At 38.5% G+C, this 12,556-nt stretch overlaps 1 protein-coding gene across 1 annotated transcript; it reads right to left on the bottom strand.

Moving 5' to 3' along the window:
* Window positions 1-1,977: 1,977 nt before the first annotated feature.
* On the bottom strand, window positions 1,978-12,347 carry LOC108700336 (cathepsin S). Its single transcript, XM_018233440.2, has 8 exons — window positions 12,145-12,347; window positions 11,861-12,005; window positions 9,764-9,886; window positions 8,774-8,923; window positions 6,341-6,562; window positions 5,166-5,328; window positions 3,605-3,716; window positions 1,978-2,409 (listed from the first exon to the last, which is right to left on the bottom strand). Exons 2-8 carry the CDS (start codon window positions 11,999-12,001, stop codon window positions 2,307-2,309), a joined length of 1,014 nt encoding a protein of 337 aa, XP_018088929.1. The 5' UTR covers window positions 12,002-12,005; window positions 12,145-12,347; the 3' UTR covers window positions 1,978-2,306.
* Between the last annotated feature and the right edge of the window lie 209 nt (window positions 12,348-12,556).

Below are 12,556 nucleotides of genomic sequence, written 5' to 3'. Positions count from 1 at the left end.
TCCAGCAGAAAATGAGCTTCCCCTGTAATATAAGCTGATGCTACAGGTTTGCTGATTATTAAATTCTGATGCTAATTGCACTGGTTTCTGTGCTGCCATGTAGTAATTATGTGTATTAATTACTAATCAGCCTTATATTGTGACATTTCTATTCTATGTGTACTGTATATTGTGAGTTGGTCCCTAAGCTCAGTAAGTGACAGCAGCACAGAGCATGTGCAGTGAATCAGCAGAAAAGAAGATGGGGAGCTACTGGGGCATCTTTGGAGACACAGATCTTTACTGCTAAAGGGCTGTGGTTGCCTTGGGCTGATACAGAAACCCAGAACATAATTTATTGAGCTTTAGTTCTCCTTTAAACAAGATACTTAATTAAACTAGTGCAACTGCACCAGCATAAAATAGCGAAAATGATGGTAGTTCATACACTGACTCATCCCTCATTTTTGCCAGATTGAAACAGTTTGTAGCGAGTTTCCAAGAAGTTATGTGTATGAGCCCATGTGTATTATTAGCCCATGTGTATTATTAGCCCATGTGTATTATTAGCCTACATGTATTATTAGCTCATTTGTATTATTAGCCCACGTGTATTACTAGCCCATGTGTATTATTAGCCCACGTGTATTATTAGCCCACGTGTATTATTAGCCCACATGTATTATTAGCCCATCTGTATTATTAGCCCATGTGTATTATTAGCCCATGAACCTATTGTACAATACCTTACTGATCAGCTCTAAAAGCGACTGGTTAGTACCCCTGAAAATTAGCCCATAATTTGGATCTTTCTGGATAACAGGTTTCCAGATAATGGATCCCGTATCTGTAGCTATACGAGACCTGATGGCCTTGCGCCTTTTAACAGTTTAGTTGTTTATGTATTCTCTACTATATACAGTATTATAGGATGCCACTTTTCAAAAATAATGAAAAAGATGAAATGCCTTGACAAACAATATTTATTGTCATAAAATAGAGCATTTTTGATTCCTGGAAGCAATATTACATAATTATGGATATATAGTATTACTTTATAAAACCAGTTTATTCCACAGTTCTGGTCAGAAGCAATAGGGTAGATAGAATAATACAAATACAATTCATACAGACAAGCTCTGCACTAAATATTACTACAAGCACATAGGAAAGGGTAAGTAACACTGTAAGGGCTATAGCACATGTACAAATCGTCCCATAGTCTCAGTATAAATAGGACAGTCTCAAATTGCAGGCTCCCAAAAAAGACAGGGCTTAGCAGAGAGTTAGGGCATGTGGGAATATATGGGCAGAACCAGGATCAGGGATGTGGCCTAAATGATCCCTGCTTTTAATATTAAAATGTTGTCAGCAGGCAGCACATATTCAATAATGGCAATATTTCCTTTTAAAGAGGAAGAAGTAAAATGCCGAACCTAATCCTAATTTGCATATGAAAATTAGGGGTGGGAAGGGGACAACATTTTTTACTTCCTTGTTTTGTGACAAAAAGTCACGTGATTTCCCTTTCCCACCCCTAATATGCATATGCAAATTCGGATTTGGTTTGGCCGGACAGAAGGATTCAGCCGATAATATATATAATACACAAAAGCTCTGAATATCTTGTAAATTATATCCTTGTAAACGGTGAGTTCTGATGTCATCAGTTATAAACGGTGAGTTCTGATGTCATTTCTGTCACATGACTCACTGAAATTTGTGTATTATAATAAATAAAGTACCCCAATTGCAAAATATGAAGATATTAGAAGTTACCTTGGAGTTCCATGACCTGTATAGAAACACTTGCGATGGTCATGAAACACCTCGGTAACTTATAATATCCTTATATATTACAAGAGGAGGTACTTTATTCACTAATACACTAATACAATTTGGCAGGTTATAAAAGTTTGAACACATTTCTGTGGTTTTTATGTGTTATTACAGTTAATGAAGGTGAATTGCCCTTTAAGTTGCAAGTCACAGTTTCCCCAAGAGACCTGCTTATCTTAATCGTTTCTTTGCTTATCTTAAATTGCTACAAAAGTATCTAAGTGCACCAGCCACATTGTGCAGAACTAAAATAAAGAATGAGGCTAGAAATGCTGCATCCTATGTTTTGGGTTTCTGTACCAGCCCTTTAGCAATGAAGATCTGATTCTCTGAAAATGCCCCCAGAAGCAGAACCTTTAGGCTGGTGCCGTAAGTTCAGTATATAAAATATGGCATATTTAGCAACATTCATCTTTAGGGCTTAGTTCTCCTTTAACAATATAAAACACAATGCATCTAGCTATATTTTTATTAAGGAGTAACTTCTCCTATCCAAAAGTGGGGTAGATACCGTGATTTGCAATGCCGCAGTGGTTGTCATAATTTCGTCTTATTTTAATGTATCCTTTCTCACCAAAGGTTGTCCCATGGCTGAAACAAAGGGAGAGTTAATACAAATTATTCAAATGCGCAAACATGAAAGGTTATTGATAGCTATCATTAAGGGGCCGATTCACTAACTTCGAGTGAAGGATTCGAAGTAAAAAAAACTTCGAATTTCGAAGTGTTTTTTGGGCTACTTCGACCATCGAATGGGCTACTACGACCTTCGACTACGACTTCGAATCGAAGGATTCGAACTAAAAATCGTTCGGCTATTCGACTATTCGATAGTCGAAGTACTGTCTCTTTAAGAAAAAACTTCGACCCCCTAGTTCGCCATCTAAAAGCTACCGAACTCAATGTTAGCCTATGGGGAAGGTCCCCATAGGCTTTCCTAAGTTTTTTTGATCGAAGGATATTCCATAGATCGTTGGATTTAAATCCTTAGAATCGTTCGATTCGAAGCATTTTATCGTTCGATCGAAGGAATAATCCTTCGATCGTTCGATCGCACTATTTGCGCTAAAATCCTTCGATATTCGAAGTCAAAGGATTTTAATTCCCAGTCGAATATCGAGGGTTAATTAACCCTCAATATTCGACCCTTTGTGAATCGGCCCCATAATGTATACCATATATACAGTACTTTACAATAAACGTTTAGTATGATGTGATATATTAGATACTTGCAGTTGGTCTTCTTTTCCTATTTAATGTATACATTTATATTTCTGGGGGTTTTTTTTTACTCTGCTTCTCTATAACATTGCCTGTACATATGTCTGCAACCTGTAGCAGGTGTTTTTTTACTTACTGGGTAGCAACCCTACATGTAGGGGGTTATTTATTAAAGTCTGAATGCCAAAAACTCAAAAAGTTAAAGGTTTTTTTTACTATAAAATCCGAATTATTAATTATTCTACCCCGAGGATGGAAAAAGTCAGAATCCGAAAATCCGGCATCTCAGACCTGCCAAGGTTGCATAAGTCAATGGGAGACATTCCGAAGATATTCTACTATGCGCTGGGTTTCATGCAAAAATCCGAAGATTTTGTGGTTTTCAGGCAAAAATAGAAAATCCGAAAAATTAGTACAAATCGAATTTTCTTATGATTTTCACTTTTTTTTTTTCCGGAACTGGAATTTTTCGGGGAAAATGTATTGACAAATAAGATGAAATAAACCGTGCAGATTTGGAAAAAAATGAGGGCCTACTGCCGCTATTACTTTCATGATCGCTTACCTGTTCTTAACCAGCCAGTAGTCTTTGCCATCCTCTCTACCATATCCAACCACAAGCACGGCATGATCCTGGCCACCTTGAGAACTGTTGCAATTAGGGTTGGTATAAACACCTGCCGCCAGAAAAATAATGTGTTATCAAGATAGACAAAAAAAATATATAAATATTGTTACAGGAATGGGACCTGTTATCCAGAATTCTTGGGACCTGTTATCTAGAATTCTTGGGACCTGTTATTCAGAATGCTTGGGACCTGGGGTTTTCTGGATAAGGAATCTTCCATAATTTGGATTTCCATACCTTAAGGGCAGAGATACATGCTCAGATTCAAGATTAGTTGCCCAGCGACAAATCTCTTCTTTGGGGCGACTAATCTCCCCAAACTGCCTCCCGCCGGCTAGAATGTAAATCACCTGCGAGATGGCAATCGGAGCCCGAAGTTGCCTCACGAGGAAACTTCAGGTGACTTCGGAAAACAAAGCGCTCCGAGTGCCATCCTGCCGGCGATTTAGATTGTAGCCGGCAGAAGGCAGTTTGGGGAGATTAGGCTCCCCGAAGAAGAGGGGATTTATCGCCGGGCGACTAAATCTCCCCGAATCTGAGCGCATGTCTCTCTGTCTCTCCGGATAATGGATCCTTTCTGTAATTTGGATCTTCCTACCTTAAGTCTACTAAAAAATCATTTAAATGCTGCATAAACCCAATAGGCTGGTTTTGCCTCCAATAAGGATTAATTATATCTTAGTTGGGATCAAGTACAAGCTACTGTTTTATTATTATAGAGAAACGTGAAATCATGTTTTAATATTAGAATTAATTAAAGTATAGTGTATGAGAGATGGCCTTCCTGTATATTGGAACTTTATGGATATCAGGTTTCCTGTTAAGGGATATCATGGCAAAAAGAAGCAATCTCTAGGGCAACATCATTGTGACGTTTTAAGTAACAGAGACAAACATGATTTCCTTTTTCTGTGTAATAATAAAACAGTACCTTGTACTTGATCCCAACTAAGATATAATTGATCCTTATTGGAAGCAAAACCAGCCTATTGGGTTTATTTAATGTTTACATGCTTTTCTAGTAGACTTAGGGCAGAGACACACGCTCAGATTCGGGGACATTTAGTCGGCTCTTCTTCAGGACGACTAATCTACCAGAACTGCCTCCCGCAGGCTAGAATGTAAATCGCCAGTGGAATGGCACTCGGAGCGCTTCGTTTTCTAAGGTCGCCTGAAGTTTCCTTCACTTCAGGTGACTTCGGAAAACGAAGCGCTCCGATTGCCATCTCGCCAGCGATTTACATTCTAGCCTGCGGGAGGTAGTTCGGGGGCATTAGTTGCCCTGAAGAAGAGGAGATTTGTCGCTGGGCGACTAATCTACCCTAATCGGAGCATGTGTCTGCCCTTACAGGCAGATCCAAATTATGGAAGATTTCTTATCCAGGAAACCCCAGGCCCCAAGCAGTATAAATAAAGTTGGCATAAGGCACTGCTGCATAGCAAAGTGTTTAATGCATTAACATGTAGTAAAGTAGATATAAAAATCTCAGATACAAACCACATTGGTAGTCTTTAAACTCATGTTTGGCGTCTATAGCTACGGCCACAGGTCCAATGATTCCCACTGCATGTTTCAGGTCATCTTCACTCCCGATTTTTAACTTTACATAACCGCTACACCTTGCGACTACATTATTTGCGTCAAATCTGCACCTCCCCTCCTGGGAATAAGAAGAAAATCATGTAGATATTAATTAATTTGTTTTGTTGGAATCATCCGGATGAATTCTGTTTGTAAACGCTAAACCACAGTAATAGCAGAATAATGAATATCATTTTCTGAACACACACAAGGAGACTCCTTACACCTTTTGTGATCATCCTTACTGGTTACTCTAATGCGATAATGGATCATTATGCTGCTCAGGGTGCTTCATCTTTCCTGGGTTGTGAAGTTTAATGCCGACTCCCTTAGTTAGGGGTCCCTTAAAGGAGAACTAAAGCGTAAATAAAGAAGTAGCTAGAAATGTTGTACGTTATGTGTTAGGATTCTGTACCAGCCCAAGGCAACCACAGCCCTTTAGCAGTAAAGATCTGTGTCTCCAAAGATGCCCCAGTAGCTCCCCATCTTCTTGTCTGCTGATTCACTGCACATGCTCTGTGCTGCTGTCACTTACTGAGCTTAGGGACCCACACAATATACAGTACACATAGAATAGAAATGTCACAATATAAGGCTGATTAGTAATTAATACAGATAATTACTACATGGCAGCACAGAAACCAGTGCAATTAGCCTCAGAATTTAATAATCAGCAAACCTGTAGCATCAGCTTTTATTACAGCCAGGGAAGCTCATTATATTAAATTTTTAATTTTTAGGGTTTACTTCTCCTTTAAAACTCTCAGCTGTCAATCATATATTACTTTCACTTTCCACCCTGCACTTAACTAAATGTCTCTGCCCTCCCTGCTTCCTCCTCCCCCCTCAACATCTAATTTTGCAGCCAGCGCATGGGCATCGGCATCAAGTGCCCCATGTTGGCGCATAAACCAGATTTTGGCATGATCTAACACTTGTCTTAATCACAGTGCCCACAAAATGGCGCCTGCCTGCTTGATGTTATTGTGAATTCCAAGACTAAACGAAACATAATTGAAATAATTAATCCATGTAAAAGAATAGACTTTGATCTATGGGCATGTTGTTCTTCTGCTGCAAATTTCAATTACCTTTGCATGGTATGGATAATCGTTTTCCGTCATAACACCGTCTTTCATGATGTAATTATAGGAAAATTCCATGGATCCCATATCGCAGCCATTGTTTCCTTCCTTTTTCGAGCAATCAACTAGGTTCTGTGCACTCAGAGGCACCAGATTGCCCGACTTCTTCTTCCACTGGCCCTCCAGAGCCCCTAGAGCGCTGAAAGCATAGCAGGATTTACAATCCCCCTGAAAGACAAAGAAATATGCGGTTACAGAAAGGAAAGCAGTCAATACAGGGTTTGTCCAGTTGCATGACCAATACTTGGCTTAAAGGTGATGTTCACCTTTGAGTTACCTTTTAGTATGATGTAGAGAGGGATATTCTGAGATAATTTGCAATTGGTTTTCATTTTTTATTATTTGTGGTTTTTGAGTTATTTCGCTTTTTATTTAGCAGCTCTCCAGTTTGCAGTTTCAGCAGTCTGGTTGCTAGGGTCCAAATTACCATAGCAACCATGCCTTGATTTGCATAAGAGACAGGAAAATGAATAGGAGAGGCCTGAATAAAAAGTAGCAATAACAATATATGTGTAGCCTTAACGGAGAAGGAAAGCTACGGAGGCATTTTATTGCCAATAGATAAGCCACAATAGTGCAAACTAGAATGCTATATTTAGTCTTTAGAATGCTTTACCATAACTGAGTAAAAAGCTCTAGAATCTCTCTCTCTGTTTGTTTAGGATAGCAGCTGCCATATTAGCTTGGTGTGACATCACTTCCTGCCTGAGTCTCTCCCTGCTCACGTTATAAACGGTGAGTAGTGATGTCATTTCTGTCACATGACTTACTAAAATTTGTGTATTATAATTAATAAAGTACCCCCAGTTGTAAAATATGAGGATATTAGAAGTTACCTCGGAGTTCCATGACCTGTATAAAAACACTCGGCCTTCGGCCTCGTGTTTTTATATGGTCGTGAAACTCCTCGGTAACTTATAATATCCTTATATTTTACAAGAGGGGGTACTTTATTCACTATATAATATACAAGAGCCATGAATATCCTGTAAATGATATCCTTATAAAGGGTGCTTAGTGATGTCATTGGTTATAATTGGAGCTCAGTGATGTCATTTATGTCACATGACTGACTGAACTTGTGTAATAAGGATATGAGGATATTACAGGGATTATTCATCAAAATCCGAAAATTTCTCACAATTTTCTTAAAAATAGTCCGACCAAATCCGCACTGATTTTTTTCCCCAAATTTATCAATCCATTTTTCCGAAAATCATAAAAAAAAAATCGAATCATACTAATTTTTCATATTTTACGCCGAAAATTCTGATTTTTTTTAAAAAAAAATTTTTCCCGAAAACTACAAAATCTTTGGATTATTGCACAAAACCCAGCAGAGATCAGAATATCTTCAGGACTTCTCTCCATTGATTTATACATAAACTCGGCAGGTCTGAATTGGAGTACTTTGTTATCCAGACTTTTACCACCCTTGGGGCAAATTTACTAAAGGGCGAAGTGACCGACGTTGGTGAAAATTAGCCATTTTGGGACATCGCCGATTTACTAACGGGCGCTGGTGTAACTTTGCTAGTGAAGGAGATAGACTCTAGCTGGACTTCACACTCTAACACCAGGCAAATTTTCGCTCTGTCGAATGGACGTAACTACGCAAATTCACTAAGATGTGGATTTTACTGAACGTTACCTCTTGCGCCAGACTTGCCTTCGACACCTCATACCAGGCGAAGTGCAATTGAGTAGATAGGAGTTTCTCAAAAAAAAAAATTTTTTCTACTTCCCAAAAAAACGCTGGTGACTTTTCAGTTTTTCAGGGTGATACCTGGCTTCCCCCCTACATTTCCTAACATATGGCACATAAACTATACAGTGGGCTCATGTGTAGGGCAATATAACAACTTTATTGTCTTATTAATGTTCCCTGGACTTGTGTAATGTAATGTATTTGCTGCATCATATACGTCCATTCAACTTCCCGCCGTAAGCAAATTAGCCAACGCTAGCGCAAGTTCGCTTTGCTTGCTGAATTAACGCTAGCGAAACTTCGCCTTCGTTCATCGCCCTGGATGCAACTTTGCATTTTACTGAATTAGTTGTCCTGTCTAATTTTCGCCTGGCGATGTGAGCGAAGCCGTCGCTGGCGAATTTCCGGAGGTTAGTGAATTTGCCCCTTGGGGTTTAATATATTCCAAAAAATTCAGAAAAGTTTTTTCTTCCACTAAAAATTCGGATTTTATAGTGAAAAATACTTGAGTTTTTTCAAGTTTTTGGCATTTGGACTTTGATAAATAACCTCCTAGAAGTCACCACGACCTGTGTAAAAACACTCAGCCTTCAGCCTTGTGCTTTTCATGGAATTCCTCCGTAAAAGTTACAACTGTAATGTCTGATAATATTGTTGGGGTTCGGCTATACCTGGTCCATCACTTTAGTCACATAGCCTCTCTCTCTCCAGTCTATTGCCTCTGGGGGTTTAACCCCTTCCTGTGGTACATACATTACATTGGGCACTGGATCATCAGAAGCTTGAAATCCTTTCATAGTGGCAGTGAATTCCTCCACAGTCTGTTAAACAAAGGCAAACGTTTTAATTATCATCTCTAAGCAACGTTCCAATATTCTGTTCATTGGTTACAGATTTTCAGCAGTTTTAAATGTATCCCATGTAACAAGCAGGAATCAGCAAGGTATCCACAAATACTACAATTACTTTTGTAAATAGCCGCTTTTCACTTTACTGATGTTTGTCATTTAGTGCAAATCTGAATTTTTAGTGGGAAAAAAAAACTTGAATTTTTCGAGATTTATGTATACCCCAAGGATGGAAATCTGAATCAGAAAATCCAGCATCTCAGACCTGCCAATTGGAGACGTCCCTATCTTATTTGCAAGTTTATGTGGTCTGCGCTGGAATTAGCCCGAAATTCCGACTTTTTGGGGAAAAATCTTTTTTCTCTCAATTTTATTGAGTTTTTCCCCGATATCATAATATTTTGCATTTTTAATAATAAATAAGGTCACATTTTTATTCTAGTTTGGTCTGACTTTTTTAAAAAAAATAATCAGCAAAATTTGGAATTTGATAAATAACCCCGGAAGTGTATAACTATAAACCCCACAGTGGTTCGCTGCACTCAGCTAAATCTTCTTTATTCTTCTTGCGCTGCCTCACAGGGTCAGATACTGAGACTGTGGAGAAGTACTTGAAGAATGATGAGGAGGTGTTAGGAGTTCTAGATGTTGGACAACTAGAACCATTTTCTAGAGGGGCTGTTCAACCTGTAGCTTCTAGATGTTAAACTACAACTTCCAGCCAATTAATGCAAATACAGCAGCAAGAGTTATAGAAAGAGTTATAGCAATAGCCAATAAAGCTATTAAAACACACATACTCAGAGTTCTTACCATATCTCCCAGATGGTTCATCCCAACCTCATAAGTGTGGAGTCCCAAGGAATGTTCCAAGTTATGGACTGTGATAAATTTCAGTGTCTCCTCCCAGATGGTCCGTCTGGCACGTTCCTCCTCCTGTGTTGATGAGAAATATATATATATATATATATTGTAAGAAATGTGTGTCAAAAGTGCACAATATCAAGGGGCAGATTTATCAAGGGTCGAACTAAATTCAAGGGAATTTTCTAAATTAAAAAAATTTGGAAATTCAAAGTAATTTTTTGGCTACTTCGACCAACGAATAGGATACTATGACTTTACTTTGACTACTTTGACTTACTTTGACTTCGATTTCAAGTAAAAGAATCGTTCGACCATTCGATAATCGAAGTACTGTCTCTTTAATAAAGCTTCAACTTCAATACTACACCAAATTTAAACCTGCTGAATTGCTGTTTAGCCTATGGGGGACCCCCTGTGTGTTTTGTGTTTTTTTTAGTCGAAGGATTTTTTGGGAAAATCGTACATCGTTGGAATAGTTCGATTCGAAGTACAATGTATAAAATCCTTCAAATGTCGGAGGATTCTATTCGATCGTCGAATTTCGAAGTGAAATAAGAAACTCCAGGGAAATGTGTATTGCTGCAGCTAGTTAAACTGTTTAAGTGATGAACCAGTTTGGTAAAAGCTGGATTATGGGTCCCTGGAGTGGATGGAAGAGAGCAGGCTGGGCTCCTTGCTCCATGTAAGGGTTTTGCAGCTGCCAATCTAGAGGCAGCCAATGAATTAGCTACAGGTTTGATGTAGTTAACAAAAAGGTCTTAGAGACCGAAACGTCGACCAGTTCCTTTAAAATATAAACAATAAAAGATGAATTTTTAATACTATTTCAAATCCCAGTGTGCACCTTTACTCTTTGGATTTATATATATAGATATATAGTATATAGTGAATAAAGTACGATATTATAAGTCACTGAGCAGTTCCACGAGCATATAAAAGTTTTTATACAGGCCATGGAACTCCCAGGTTACTTCTAATATCCTCATATTTTCCAACAAGGGGCACTTTATTTATTATAATACACAAGTTATAGTGAGTCGTGATACAAATGAAATCACTAAGCTATGTTTATAACTAATGACATCACTAAAAGCTGTTTATAAGGATATAATCGACCGGATATTCATGGCTTTTGTGTATTATATAAATAGATATATATATATTACAGTGGTAGGTTTGTGTAGTACTTTTGAAAAGTTTTTTAGGGGAATGAAATGAAAGGCAAAAAGACTTGCCAAGTCTAGTAACCCATGGAAACCAATACGATGCGTCGCTGTTAAATAGTAGTAAATACTACCTGCTGATTGGGTGATGTGCTTGACTAGAAGCTGTCTGCTAAGTCCGTGCATGAGGGACTGTGTATGACAGTTGGATTGGCTCATCGTTGGGTCTAACTGACTGCAGGTTGTAGGAGACCTCCAACTTTAAGGCTAGTGGCACAAAGAGCTGATGATCAGCTTTTTTTCCACCTCTCATCAGCCATGCGCAGCACTATCCTAATCTTATTGACTGGGAGATGTTCATCTGTGACTACTCTAAATTAACTACAGGTTGTGATACACTCTTATATATCCTTACTGGCTATAGTTTGTTATAGACCTTTGATTAGGGAGCTACTGGGGCATCTTTGGAGACACAGATCTTTACTGCTAAAGGGCTGTGGTTGCCTTGGGCTGGTACAGAAGCACAAAACATAATGTACAACATTTCTAGCTACTTCTTTAGTTAATCTTTAGTTCTTCTGTATGAAAACCTTAAAAATGCACAATAAAAGTGTGCAATGCAGTTACTGCCACGTGTATAATATTACATTGCAAAATGAGAATTTAGCAATTGTTATTTGTGTATTTTACAAGCTACTGTTTTATTATTACACAGAAAAAGGAAATCATTTTTACTAATTTGGATAAAATGGAGCCTAGGAGAGATGGCCTTTCTGTAATTTAGATCTTTCTGGATAACAGGTTTCTGGATAACGATCCCATACGATGAATTTAGTATCGACAATAAGTGGTTATAAAAAGCAATAGTATAAGTCCTTACCGCATCCTTATAGATTTTCTGGTGAGTTTTAACCCACAGCTGCCAGTGAGTGTCCAGGGTGGGATCAGGGGCCGAGTGAGTTGGGATCAGTAGGGAAAACAGAGACACAAGGAAGATGGTGGCAGGACACATGGTCTTCATAATCCTAATTGGAGAAAAAAGCAAATTAGCAGTGATAATAGTACTGAACTCTAAGCAGGTATGATATATTGTAATAAATAATTATACCAAGTCACCCCAAGCTAAGGCTCGTCATAGGAATGCTATGGGGAAAGTCACTGTACCTGCACAATACAAGGAATCTGTTGAAGAGCAGGAATAATTCCCAATAGCAAGTTGTGGAGCCCTATGGCAGCTTTATAAGGCTGAATGCAGATAAAGAGCTGCCCTTGTGGTCTAGCAGCCAATAGAAATGACAGGCAGTTGCAGCAAAGCCACAAATCAGTTAAGACGACTCCCCGCAGCCTGTCATGCAAATAAAGACGTTTTATCACTTACTCTGTCTCTTGCAATGACACGGAGAAGATGCCGTGTTTAAATAATTCACCTGAAAATTAGGTTTTAGTTGGGAAAACAGTAGCATTTTGAGAAGGGCAGCTTTTTACTTTTAATGATCTGCTTTATATTTATTCTGCAGCCCTGATGTTTAGTAGTTATATCTGTTTCCTTGAAAAACTGAACAGTTACTTCACAGAC

The sequence above is a fragment of the Xenopus laevis genome, chromosome 8S, assembly GCF_017654675.1.
Source record: "Xenopus laevis strain J_2021 chromosome 8S, Xenopus_laevis_v10.1, whole genome shotgun sequence".
NCBI classification, from domain to species: domain Eukaryota; kingdom Metazoa; phylum Chordata; class Amphibia; order Anura; family Pipidae; genus Xenopus; species Xenopus laevis.
The sequence above is the reverse complement of the archived record's forward strand: the minus strand, read 5'-3'. Positions and strand labels throughout refer to the sequence as shown.

Coding starts and splice junctions, on each gene's coding strand:
- LOC108700336 (XM_018233440.2), bottom strand. CDS start 12,001: ATGAAGACCATGTGTCCTGCCACCATCTTCCTTGTGTCTCTGTTTTCC. Junction 6,563..8,773: donor TGACTAAAGTGATGGACCAG/GTATAGCCGAAC, acceptor TTTGTCTTTCAG/GGGGATTGTAAATCCTGCTA. Junction 2,410..3,604: donor TACTGGCTGGTTAAGAACAG/GTAAGCGATCAT, acceptor CCTTTGTTTCAG/CCATGGGACAACCTTTGGTG.